This window comes from Dipodomys spectabilis, unplaced genomic scaffold, assembly GCF_019054845.1.
Source record: "Dipodomys spectabilis isolate Male_0828 unplaced genomic scaffold, ASM1905484v1 ptg000145l, whole genome shotgun sequence".
NCBI lineage: Eukaryota > Metazoa > Chordata > Mammalia > Rodentia > Heteromyidae > Dipodomys > Dipodomys spectabilis.
The window spans coordinates 23,879,300-23,892,996 of NW_024870822.1; the positions used below are offsets into that span (position 1 = coordinate 23,879,300).

At 40.8% G+C, this 13,697-nt stretch overlaps 1 protein-coding gene across 5 annotated transcripts in view; it reads right to left on the minus strand.

The window, feature by feature from the left end:
- Nucleotides 1-1,472: 1,472 nt before the first annotated feature.
- Nucleotides 1,473-13,697, minus strand: part of Znf143 (zinc finger protein 143) — a 43,667-nt gene continuing 31,442 nt past the window's right edge. For all 5 annotated transcript variants that reach the window (XM_042691653.1, XM_042691652.1, XM_042691651.1 and 2 more), the window contains 5 exons: nt 12,835-13,062; nt 9,834-9,982; nt 7,110-7,271; nt 3,172-3,318; nt 1,473-2,200 (listed from right to left, as the gene is read on the minus strand). In XM_042691653.1, coding sequence (XP_042547587.1) covers nt 2,117-2,200; nt 3,172-3,318; nt 7,110-7,271; nt 9,834-9,982; nt 12,835-13,062 — 770 coding nt within the window. In that variant the 3' untranslated portion in view covers nt 1,473-2,116. The remainder of the gene's footprint in view (nt 2,201-3,171; nt 3,319-7,109; nt 7,272-9,833; nt 9,983-12,834; nt 13,063-13,697) is intronic.

Below are 13,697 nucleotides of genomic sequence, written 5' to 3' on the forward strand. Positions count from 1 at the left end.
GGATATAGAGGGGGGGGGGGGGGCGGGTGGATGGAGGAGAGGTTATTTTTGTTGTCATTGTTTTTCTGTTTGAAAGAGCACAAGCAATTTCAGGATAGAATGTCATAAACAGTACATTTTTTTTTTTTTGTCAGTCATGGGGCTGTGCAGACAGTAGCTAGTGAAGTTGCCATAGGGTCTCTTCACAGCACAGGATGTACAGGATGTACAGTGAGTCATCAAACATGAAAAATCTCCGAGAGGAGCTGGGCGCTGGTGGCTCACACCTGTAATCCTAGCTACTCAGGAGGCTGAGATCTGAGGATCACGGTTCAAAGCCAGCCCGGGTAGGAAAGACCGTGAGATTCCTATCTCCAATAAACCACCAGAAAACCGGAAGTGGCGCTGTAGCTCAAGTGGTAGAGCGCTAGCCTTGAGCTGAAGAGCTGAGGGACAGCGCCCAGGCCCAGAGTTCAAGCTCCACGACCAACAAAAAAAAAAAAAAGAAAAATCTCCGAGAGGGACTGTAGTAAATGGAGCTAGTTGCCACAGAATCCTCTGCAATATATCCTGGAAATGTTCAAGGCAAACCTTTCTTCCCATTCAAGAAAACACCCTGATCTTACTCTTCTCCCAGACACAACTTAAGGTTGCTACAAAGAAAAACACACCTGGCCTACAGTCTCTACTCCTTATAAAAATTTAGAGACTAGGGTCTGGGAAGTTGGCTCAATGGTAGAGTGCTTGCCTTGCATGTATGAGGCTCTAGGTTCAATTCCTCAGCATCACATAAGCAGAAAAAGCTGGAAGTGGTGCTGTGACTCAAGTGGTAGAGCACTAGCCTTGAGCTGAAGAGCTCAGGGATAGCGCCCAGGCCCAGAGTTCAGGCCCCACAGCTGACAAAAAAAAAAAGAGTAAAGTAAAGAAAGGAGTTTTAATGTTCCTTCACAGGTACAGCTGACCAGAGGGCCAGATCTGCCTCCTTGCTGCAGGGGCAAGCCTAGGTTCTCCAATCCATACTCTGCCTTTCACAGCCACAGGCTTGGGGGCCATCAGCGACCATGGATACTGTTTCCTCATGTATACAATGTAGTGCCGTCTCATGACAGTAAATCACACAAGCCCACCGCAAGTCCACAAAAAATATACATGGAAAGTGCTTATTCTGTGTGTTACACACAATATGCTGTCAACCTATGTGTGCTGGAACATTCCCCCCAAACTCCACCCAAATTTAATAAAACAAATAAAAGGTAACATTTAAAAAATTGCTGTATTCAAAATTAATAATAAACTTTAGGGTAAATAAGCTTTAAAACAAAAGTACATAAGCAAAAATAAATAATTTACACCAGTGTACTAGCCTAATTTTCAGAGTAAAGCCATTTCCAATTATTTATAGCAGTTACCTGGGCACCAACTTGTGGTCAAACTTTAGAGTATTAATTATCATTTAAAAACAGTTACAAAAAAACTGAACACTTAGTAAAATCTTTAACAAAACCCAAACACTGGATTTAATGTTTTAATTTTAAATAACCAAACTTTATAATTTTATACATAATCCAATGTAATGCTAGTGCATTACAAATTGAAAAGTTGGTATGTAACAGGAAAGGGAAACAGGAAATGTACAGTCTTCAAACCATGAAACAAATAAAAATGGACAATATATAACAGAACAAAAACTGCAGACACTCTACTAACAGGGGAAATATCTGAAGGCTTCACACCTTTATTGTCCATGATGGCTTTTGGAGTTTTGATTGTTTGACATCTAGAACCTTCAACAGTTTTCGTTACAGCCTTTATTCTCTTTTTCACAGTAAGTTAAAAATCCATCATAAGACTCCATTAAGACTTCAGTGGTCTTGCGAGTAGATTGCAATCTGATAAAAGAGTAACATGAAAATGTACTGTATTGCCCTAATTTCAGGCTTGTACACAATCACTTTGGGAACTTATTCCAGGGGTTATATACACAAAAGTGTCAAGAATAAAATGTTCTCCACTCTTGCATTAAAATGTGTACAGTGTATCGGGAATGGAACTTCTGGTTTTCCTGGGCCCCGGCTTCAGGGATTTCTGCTGCCAGAAGATGAAAGGCTCCTGCTTTATTGCTCCATTGTTCTGAGGATTAATCATCCAACCCTGGTGTTTCTCCTTGTTGGATCCTAGATGCTATTCTAATGGCTTCTTCCAGAGATGGCTGTTCTCCAAGCTGAAACAGAAGATATACATCAAGCATTAACAATTCAAAAGCCACAATCAAAATAGTGCTGAAGAAATATTACATGGCAGAAATAAAACTTCTCTTCATAATTCTGACTCTTGGGCTTGTTAAATACTACTGGTAAAGACAATCTCTTGTTAGGAAGCTCAAAAAAAATAGTAGGCTGGGACTGTGGTTTAGTGGTAAGAGTGCTTGCCTAACATGCATGAAGCCCTGGGTTCGATTCTTCAGTACCACATACACAGAAAAAGCCAGAAGTGGCACTGTGGCTCACGTAATAGAGTGCTAGCCTTGAGCAAAAGCAGCTCAGGAACAGTGCCCAGGAAATAAATCCAAGCCCCAGGACTGGTAAAAAAAAAACAAAAACCAAACACAAAAAAACTACTGTTGACTCTATTATTAAGCACATAAAACTCACCTTCTCTACAGGAGAATAAATAGTTTATTTGGGATTTTTTTGTGTGTGTGTGTGTGTGTGTGTATACTAGTTCCGGGGCTTGAACTCAGGGCCTAGATGCTGTTCCCTTTGTGCTCAAAGCTAGTGTTCTACTTGAACCACAACTCTACTTCTAGCTTTCTTCGTAGCTAATTGGAGATGAGTCACAGATTTACCTGTCTGAGCTGGATTCAAACTGAGATCCTCAGATCTCAGCCTCCTGAGATGTTAGGATTATAGACCACGGTCGCCTAGCTTGTACTTTTATTTTGACAGTGAGGATAGCTCTCTGAATGCATACAGGGATACATGCCTGAATTTTTTTTTCTTGCTATCAATTTCTCAACAACATGCAAAGTAGTAAAGTCACTTTGAGATCACCTAAATATACCTATTTCCTTAAAAGCTAGGTATCCAGATCATTCTGTATCCTGCTTCCTCTAAGCTATATAAAACCCAGGACCCCAGGTTAAGAGCTATGAAGCACTGCTGTCAACTGAGGACTGGATGCCCTTGTACTCACCTGAACTGCAATCTGGGTGCCATTGGATGTTGCCACTAAGGTTAGAGGTCTGGTTTCTGTGGTTACTAAGTGATGGCTATGCTGCTGGTGCCCCATTTCTGATGATGCAGTGTGGAATGCTGCCAGGTCTTGAGCCACAATCGCAACCTTAACCAAATAAAACACATATGAAGAATTCAATCTATGATGCAAATAAGTTAAAGTCCATTTTATACAAGGTACTGTAAGTTTATAGAAGCCTATCACTGAAGAAACCTTATGTATTGCCTTGTCTAGACTCTTTTTTTTTTTTTTGGGTCTGGTCGTGAGGCCTGAACTCTGGGCCTGGGCGCTGTCCCTCAGCTCTTCAGCTCAAGGCTAGCGCTCTACCACTTGAGCCACAGCGCCACTTCTGGCTTTTTTCTTTTTGCTTATGTGGTGCTGAGGAATCGAACCCAGGGCCTCAGGCATGAAAGGCAAGCGCTCTACCACTGAGCCACCTTCCCAGCCCCTTGTCTAGACTCTTGAGGAATACTCAGAGAGGGGATTTAACTAAGATTACAAAATTAACAAACAGTACAGCAGGGGACAGGACACAGAAAAGTTATGTGTCATACCATATTCCATCAGATACAGCTGTCCCTAGGTTCTGTTTCCTGTAAGTACCTACTTGGGAAATTACACATATAGACTAATTACTATCATAATGTCTATTTAGTTCTGAGAGCGGATCAGTGCTGTGACAGACACTATTTTTTCCTGTTTACCTGTTATGTTTCTTAACTAGAATTAACTGGTAAAACTGAAAAGATCATGGGGCTGGGAAGGTGGCTCAGTGGTAGAGTGCTTGCCTTGCATGCCTGAGGCCCTGGGTTCGATTCCTCAGCACCACATAAAGAAAAAAAAAAGAATAAAACTGAAAAGATCAGTGACATTACTGACAAAAAGAAGCATCTCTTCTCATACTCATTTCCCATCTTTGACTTCAGGGAACTTTTTCCTAATCCTCCTGAAGTTCCTAGCCAGAAGAAACAACAGACTTTTGTGGCTCTTGTACCACAATCACACAATGATAGTGTACCAGGGATTGACCTCAGGGATTGAACTGCCACTCAGGCAGTCCTTTTTCAATTTGAGCTGTGCCTTTAACTCCTTTGTACAATTGTCACTTTTTTTTTTTGGTCGGTCGTGGGGCTTGAACTCTGGGCCTGGGTGCTGTCCCTGAGCTCTTGAGCTCAAGGCGAGTGCTCTACCACTTGAGCCATAGCACCGCTTCCAGTTTTATGACGGTTAATGGGAGATAAGAATCTCATGGATGTTCCTGCCTGGGCTGGCTTTGAACCACAATCCTCATAGCTCAGTTTCCAGAAGTTAAATAACATAAGTCTAATCCACAAATCAAAGAAGGAATGATAAAAAATTCCAAATTAAAATTTAGTGAATCAGCCAGCCACCCGTAGCTCACACCTGTAATCTTAGCTATGCAGAAGCTGAGATTTGAGGATTGTAGTTCAAGGCCAGCCCAGGCAGGAAAGTCCTTAAGACTCTTTTCTATAATTAACCAGAAAACCGGAAGTAGCACTGTGGCTCAAAGTGGTAGAATGCTAACCTTGCATGAAAAGAGCTCAGGAAAAGAGCCCAGGCCCCAAGTTCAAGCCCCTAAACCACCACCACCACCAACAAAACAGTGGTAGAGCGCTTGCCTTGCATGCATGAGGCCCTGTGTTCGATTACTCAGCACCACATAAGCAGAAAAAAAAAAGCCAGAAAGTGGTACTGTGGCTCAAGTGGTAGAGTGCTAGCCTTGAGCTGAAGAGCTGAGGGACAGTGCCCAGGCCCAGAGTTCAGGCCCCACAACTGGACCCCCCTAAAATGAGCTGGGTGCCAGTGGCTCAGACCTGTAATCCTAGCTCCTCAGGAGGCTGAGATCTGAAGATCACAGTTCAAAGCCAGCCCCAGCAGGGAAATTGGTGAGAATTTTTTTTTGGGTGGGTCCTGGGGCCTGAACTCTGGGCCTAGGCACTGTCCCTCAGCTCTTCAGCTCAAGGCTAGCACTCTACCACTTGAGTCACAGCGCTATTTCCAGCTTTTTCTGCTTATGTGGTGCTGAGGAATCGAACCCAGGGTCTCACGCATACAAGGCAAGCACTCTAACACTGAGCCCCCCTCCCCCCCATGAGATTCTTATCTCCAATTAACTGCTCAGAAAACCAGAAGTGGCACTGTGGCTCAAGAGCTAAAGGGCTGAGACAGCACCCAGGCCCAGAGTCCAAGCCCCACAACCTACAAAAAAAAAAAAAATTAATGAAAGCTAACTAATATCAAGAATGAAAGATCCATTTCCAGAGCCTATCTCTATTAGGATAATAAAACAGTTAGGGCTGATGGCATTAGGTTCTAGGGTAGAACACCCAGTAAGCCTAAAAGCCCAGAATTCAAGCTCAGTCCCATTATCATTATACTAATGATAAAGGCAATTTAGATGCAAAACACAACCTCTGCTAGAAACAAAAGGTGGTGGGAGGGGGCTATGGATGTAGCTCAGGGTCTGTCCTGGCCTGGTACTAGAGAGGTCTGAGGTTTGATTCCAGTACCACTTTAAAAAAAAAAGGGGGTATGAGAAATAATAAAAGAAGAAAAGGGGAAATGGAGAGAAAGTGGGAGAAACAGAAAAAGAATGAGCCAGAGAAGGATTTTGTTCCTGTGAACATAAACAACTTAAGTGTTTTTAAGTGTTACAGATAATTCACAGACTGAGTCCAAACATCCTAAGGGGACGCCAACATTTGTGCAATGGTCTACAGCTGCAGCAGAAGGAACAGTGACAATGTCTAGTCTCATATCTTCAGTTTCCCAAAGCTGTCTACTTTTATTTTGGCTATAAAAGCCTCATCTCTGGCTTAGTGGTAGAGTTTTTGCCTAGCATGTGTGAAGCCTTGAGTTCGATTCCTCAGTACTACATAAACAGAAAGGCCAGAAGTGGTGCTTGGCTCAAGTGGTAGAGTACTTGCCTTGAGCACAGAGAAGCTCAGACTCCAAGACTGAGTTCAAGCTCCAAGACTGGCAAAAAAAAAAAAAAAAAAAAAAGCCTCATCTCCAGACTAGTTGAAGGACCCATAAGCTCCAAACAAGGATCTGAGGAATGTTTGCCTTAGGGTCACTGTTTTTAAAGACTAGCAACTATAGTAAATCTATCTTAGGTAAATACCCAGAGTCAGGTATTTACCCAAACAGGGCTATAAACCTATTCAGGAGCCTTGAGCCTCAGAAATGACTGATTAGTTGGGAATACTAGCCTGAAGGCTAGTGGTTGTGTTTTGGTCATTTGGTTGGTTGGTCTGTTTATCTGTCTCTCTCAAGTAAATAGTATAATAAAATACATGAGGGCTGGGGAAGGGAGCTTAGAGATAGAGTGCTTGCCTAGCATGCATGAAGCCCTGGGTTCCATTCCTCAGTACCATATAAACAGAAAAATATAGAATGGCTCCAGAGGTAGACGCTCTGGGACAGTGTAAAGGCCAAGTTCAAGGCCCAAGACTGCCAAAAACAAAAACAAACCATGAATCACAGGGCACTGGTGGCTCAAACCTATAATCCTAGCTACTCAGGAGGCTGAGATCTGAGGATGGGGGGGTTCAAAGCCAGCTGAAGCAGAAAAGTACATGAGAGTCTTATTTTCAATTAACCACCAGAAACCAGAAGTGGCGCTGTGTTACTGCATTAACCTTGAGCAAAAGAGCTCAGGGACAGCGCTCAGGCCCTGAGTGTAAGCCCCATGACCAACCAAAAAAGAAAAAAGATTCTCATGGACTTTCCTTCTAGAGGAACTGGCCTTAAACCTCAGTTCTCAGATCTCAGCTTCCTGAGTAGCTAGGATTACACATGTGGACCACGGGTACTTAAATATAGCTTTACTACTGATGTATGTACTATTTGATATAAAAGTCAAAAGTATTTACCTGTTGTCCTTCTGTGCCCTCAGCAGTGACCATAGCAACAGAGTGTGTTCCTGCTGAGGAGATGACTGCGTCATGAGTAGGCACTGTGATAGGCGTGCCATCCTGTGTTACCATTGTGATGGTGTTGCCAATGGCCTGCATGTCAGCCTGAGATATATTGACCTGCAAAAAAAAAATAGTTCATTTTACTGGTCAGTCAATATTTCTTGCTGCATTTGTCATAAGTAAGGATTGAGCTTAATCCTTGCATAAGTTTACTTTGTAGGAACAAATATACCTTTACAAAGGAATAAACTTTCAGCAAAATGCAGATTTCTTGAATTCATATAATCCTTTTTATCTCTATTGCTAATTTAGATGATTATTTCTGCAATAATTTCTATAATAATTCAACTTCTCTCTAATCCTGCTCTCATTACTCTCTATACCTTGCTACTTTTTTTTTTTGGCCAGTCCTGGGGCTTGATCTCAAAGCCTGGGCACTGTCCCTGAGTTTCTTTTGCTCTCTACCACTTGAGCCACAGGGCCACTTCTGGCTTTTTCTGTTTATGCAGTACTGAGGAATCAAACCCAGGACAGGACTTCATGCATGCTAAGCAAGCATTAAGCCACATTCCAAGCCCATACCTTGATACTTTTCTAAAACAAAGAAGAGCAAGTCTCATCGTGCTCCCTATTTTTTTTTTTTTTTGGGTCTGGTCGTGGGGCCTGAACTCTGGGCCTGGGCACTGTCCCTCAGCTCTTCAGCTCAAGGCTAGCGCTCTACCACTTGAGCCACAGCGCCACTTCCGGCTTTTTTCTTTTTGCTTATGTGGTGCTGAGGAATCGAACCCAGGGCCTCATGCATGCAAGGCAAGCACTCTACCACTGAGCCACCTTCCCAGCCTCCCTACTTAAATTCTTATCCTTAACTACAGTTCAGACTTCTTACATGACATTCCTGACCTTTCATGATCTGGCTTCTACAAATTCTCCAGATTCATCTTCTACTATATTCAAATCTGCATCTGACAGCCATGACTGTTTGCAGTTCACACAGTGTCACATTTTGTTATATTTTCATGGCTTTGCTGTTTCCTTCGTTCTTTCCCTGGTAAACTCAAGAAAATCCTCTAAAACCTCTCTGAGAATGACCATTCTCTAGGAAGGCCTCTAGGATTTCTTCTAAGAATTACCCTTCACTTTAGAGATGTCTTTCTCCTGCTAGACTATGAAACCTCTCTTCATGTTCTTCTAGTACTGTACCTAGTACTGGTAGATGATTAATAAATGTCTATGTTTGACTGACTTAATCTCTCAAATCTCCGAAAGACATGGGAAAATTAGGTATAGAGAGAACTGGTATAGGAAGGATAGTTATTTTGAAATACATGGATAGGAATTACATTTTGTATGGTCAGAGACTAAGCTATGAATGGATGACACTAGAGTTGCTGAACAATGGGACAGGCTGCCTCTTTAGAGAAACTGCCCAACCATCCAGAGTATCTCTGTAGGGGTGGTTTCAGAGCTGCTACAAAAAGGATTTCTCTTGAATAAGGAGGGAGAAAGATTAGATCAAATGACCTCAGAGGAACTCTGTATGTGGTGATCTCATTAAAGACAAAGTGTTAGGGTTGACTTGAATTAAGTAATTCTGTTCAATCTTGTATATTAATCAGTGGAAAGAGAGCACTGTGCTGAGAACTGTGCTACTGAAGTGGGCACTGTGGAATGGATGTGATGCAATGGCAGGGATACCTTGTGTTATTCAATCCAGAATATGTGCAGTTTCTGAGCTAATGCCAGAATGGTAACGGGTATCGAAACAAAGGCAAATTAAATGTGAAATAATGTAAAGCTCTGTGAGATGGGTAAGGAAAAAGGCTCTGAGGATAAAGAAATACAAACTAGAGGAAAAAAGGGACATCATACCCTATGTACCTATTTTTACCAGATTCTAAAACACCTTTAGCTAAAGCTTAAAAGAAAATCAAAGCTGAATTAATGTAGACTAATGGCACCTAGAAAATAATGACAGCTATCCAAAAATAGCTTTTCTTGGGGAAAACTGAAATAAAAACTCATAAACTCTGTGAAGCAGGTTGAATGAAATACCAAGGCTCCTAAGTAAAAAGAGTATGGGAAATTTTGAGGTTTGCCTGATACTTATTTCCCAGCATTTTAAAAAATGTTTCCATCACATCCGCATCACCTCAGTCAATGGTGTTGCTGCTTCCTCATTCTCCCTCATTCTGTGAGATGTGTTTCATGCCTTGACTCAGTCACCTCACCTTTTCCCCCCACCTTGGATACTGTCCCCGAACTTTTATTCAGAGCTAGTGCTTTACCACTTGAGCCACAGCTCCACTCCCCCTGCTCTGCCCACCCCCTTTTTCCCTGTAATTTATTGGAGATAAGAGTCTCACCGACTTTCCTGCCAGCTGGCTTTGTGAATCAACAATCCTCAGCTCTCAGCCTTCTGAGTAGCTAATGTTACAAGCATGAGCCACCGGCTCATTACCTCACCTGTGCTATACTAGTAATACCATTTGGATTTTACAGAGGTACAAGCCTTTCCTCTATTAATCTTGCTTCACATAATCTTTTCAACAGAATACAGGAAACCTTTAGGGTGCCTGTCACTGCCTAGCAACTTTATGTCTTGATATTCAAGACCCAGCTTGTCTTTCAAGCCCCAGTACAGAGAAGTATTAACTTGTTTGGTTTTTGGTAGATACTTACATGTTGAGTCCCATCCTGGGATATGAGTGTAACTTGCTGACTCAAACCAGACTGAGTTACTGTGGCTACTTGTGTAGATACAACATCATCCCCTTCAACGCCTGTAACATATGTGATCTGGGACCCTTTAAGAACATCTTCACCTTGACCTGTTTTAAAATAAATGAATGATTTTTGTGACCAAGTAACCAATCTTTACAAAACAGAAGACATTTTAAATATTAAAATTATGTATATATATATATAGTTAAAATTATTACATTCTAAACCATGAAAATTGGCTTCTTCTACCTCCACATTACCAAATCAAATCAGTCCAAATCAAACCTTTCCCATGAAATTTAAGTGCTTTTATTTTTCTCTTGGTTGGAATAATTACATGATATTGTTTGTATACATGTGTTGAGGATAAGGAGAAGAGGAACTGTATAGAAAGACTGGCAGAAATAACTCTCAATATAAGATAATATCTTCTAAATTCTTATAGTAACTTCAGATGCCATAAAGGGAATAAGGCAGTCTTCCTAAACATTAACCACAAAACCAGAATGGTTTGTAAATAAATCTACTAACTCATTTAACACAAGAGGGTACAAGTTATCAGCACACAATGACATCATTGTGTAAAGCAATGTAATGCTGTATATCTGGAGTGAAGTTAATCATTTAATAAGTGACAAAACAGGAATACTGGCTCACTTCTTTATCTCACAAAGAATCAGTAAACAGTAACTTCTACAAGTCATTACTGCTATTCTTGGCAACCAATGAGATTACAGATCCATCTCTTCCAATATTTTCCACTATCCATGACACCAGAGAGGAAATTTTTTCCTTCCCCAATTAAAAGGACTATACTAATTTCAGAACATTTCCAAAGTCAGTGGTTGATGCACACTTTCATTTGACTACAGTCATCAAAGTGTAATTTCCAGATGGTCATTATTCTACTCCTTTTTATTTCACAGCTATTTACTTTTTATTATTCCAAAGACTTAGAAAACTCAGGAGTTATATAAGAGAAAAAGAACACAGATCTATTCCTACTAGAAAAGCAATTGTAGTTTTAGTTTTTTAAATGTTATTATAGGCAAAGGAACAAGAACCCCTAATAATCTGAATTATCAATATGTAAGGAAAAGAATAAAAAAAGCCTTATAAACCACATTTTATATAATTAAAGTCAGCTTTCTAACTAGAAAGATTTAGCAGTTATAGTATCATTTTATTTACTTCTTTCCTTTGAACAATTTCCAAGTATACCATTAATTGTAGTCATCATGATGTACAACTGCTACAGAATTTACTCCTGCTGCCTAACTAGAATTTCATACCCTTTGAGCAACATCTCCCCACACAGTGTAAATCTAACTTGGAGTACTTTGGCTAGAAAATAATTTAGCACTCAAGACCATAGGAACTGGGGCTGGGAAGGTGGCTCAGTGGTAGAGTGCTTGCCTTGCATGCATGAGGCCCTGGATTCAATTCCTCAGCACCACATAAGCAGAAAAAACCGGAAGTGGTGCTGTGGCTCAAGTGGTAGAGCGCTAGCCTTGAGCTGAAGAGCTGAGGGACAGTGCCCAGGCCGAGTTCAGGCCCCACAACCAGCAAAAAGAAAAAGACTACAGGAACTGTTGTTTTTATGCTACCATCTGACAATCATATAAAAGGAAAAATTAAAGGACTACAGATAATCTTTGAGCAGATGAATAGTTCTTTATTCTTTTTTTTTTTTTTTTGCTTATGTGGTGCTGAGGAATTTAACCCAGGGCCTCAGGCATGCAAGGCAAGCGCTCTACCACTGAGCCACCTTCCCAGCCCCCAATTCTTTATTCTTCAACCAACTTTTTACCTAAATATTTTTGAATATTTCAATTAGTTGTTAAAAATGAGAAAAGAGTGAGGAGCCAATCGCTCATGCTTGTAATCCTAGCTAGCTACTCAGGTGGCTGAGATCTGAGGATTGCAGTTCAAAGCTACCCTGGACAGAAAAGTCCATGAAACTCTTATCTCCAATTAACCACCAAAAAGTTGGAAATAGAGTTATGGTTCAAGTAATAAGAGTGCTAGCCTTGAGCATAAGAGCTCAAGTACAGTGCCCAACCCCTGAATTCCAGACTCAGGATAGACACAAGAGAGAGAGACAGACAGACAGACAGAGAGGCAGAGAGAGACAGAGAGAGACAGGGACAAACAGACAGAGAGAAAAATGATAGAGAGACAGACACAGAGAGAAAGAGGACAGAGAGACAGAGAGGGAAGGTGGGAAGGTAAGATAGCCAGGTGTTGTCTCTCATGCCTATAATCCCAGCTACTCAGGAGGTTGAGGTTCTCAGTTTGAAGCTAGCCTGGGCTGAAAAGTTTGTAAGACTTTATCTCCAATTAACCAGCAAAATGCTTAATCGGAGGCATGGCTCAAACAGCAAAATACCTAGTCCTGAGCAAGAAAGTTTAGCAAGCTCAAGGGCCTAAGTTCAAGCCCCCATACTATCTTCTTACTGCATTGAGGAAATAATGAATTGTCTCTTATTCCTAAGAGCATTTGAATCAATGAAGGATTATTTGGAGCACTTCTCTGCTCTTTAATTAAGACCAGCATCATTAATGAACCTAAATTAACTACTCCAGTCTCATCCTTTAGGCTTCTTTCACTATCTCCAAATTATTTTCCTTTCCCAGCTTGTAGGCCTGTTGAATATGCCAGTCCCTCTACATGGCAGTTTTCTTGCCCTTACCTCTGCTGCCCTTCCCCAAACCAATTTTCCTCACCTAGTTAACAAAATTCATTTTCATCTCTCCAAAAATGGTTTTACAGGAAAACCATTTCCCACTTATAACTACCTGGAGTACCAGTATCTTACTCTGATATGCTACTTGTAAATTATGTTTGTGTGATTATATGAACAAAGTTTCATGATTTGGAAAACTACCATAGATAATAAGTTATATGCCTAGCTGTTAAGATTCCCACTCGGGAACAGACAGAATGGACAAAACTTACCTGGAGGAGGCTCAAAGAAGGCTTCCTGCTCCTCCTCGATGGGCTCTGTGTCATTGTGGGCTGTCCGTTTGTGCATGGCCAGCGTGGAGATCTGTTTGTATGTCTTCCCACAGTGGTTACAGTTGTATGGTTTGGAGTGAGTGTGAACAACATGGTGTTTATACAAACTGGAATATTCTGTAAACCTTTTGTCACACCCAGGAACTGTACAAACATATGGCTTTTCTCCTAGGTAAAGAACATATAAAAAAGTCACCTTCTACATAGGCAGATAGTTATACCTGAGAGGCGTTGGGACAGCTAAAAATACTAGTTGACCAATCTGGCTTGAGGTGTAACAGCACTTGCCTAGTTTATGTGGAAGGCCAAGTTCAATCCCCAGCATTGAGGGATGGGGGGAGGGAAGAAAAATCCCAAATCCCTTCTCATTCTACAATAAAACCATATAAGAAAAGAATACCAAAACAAAAAATTCTCTTTATTGTGGTTATGGATTTTGACTTGGCTCAGAAGGCAGTCTGCATCCTGAGAGAATTAATGGCCTGGGCATAAATCTTTCTTTTCCCTTAATTTCAAGAGAAATTAAGAACTTGGTTTGAGAAAAGTAAGGATGGAGTTATTGCCCAGTCGAATTTTAATGAAATTTTGATGAAATTGATTGCTTCCTATAAGTAATATAGATATCATTAATAGCATTATTTTAATATTAACAATAATAAGTGTAAGTATTACTATAACCAATACAGCTTACCCTAACAATTTTCTAAAGATAATGAAAAGGAATTTTCTAAAATGTCTATTGAACATATTTAGACGTGTCAGTGTCTAAAAGGGCATACATGTTTCATTTAAGTTCATCCGAC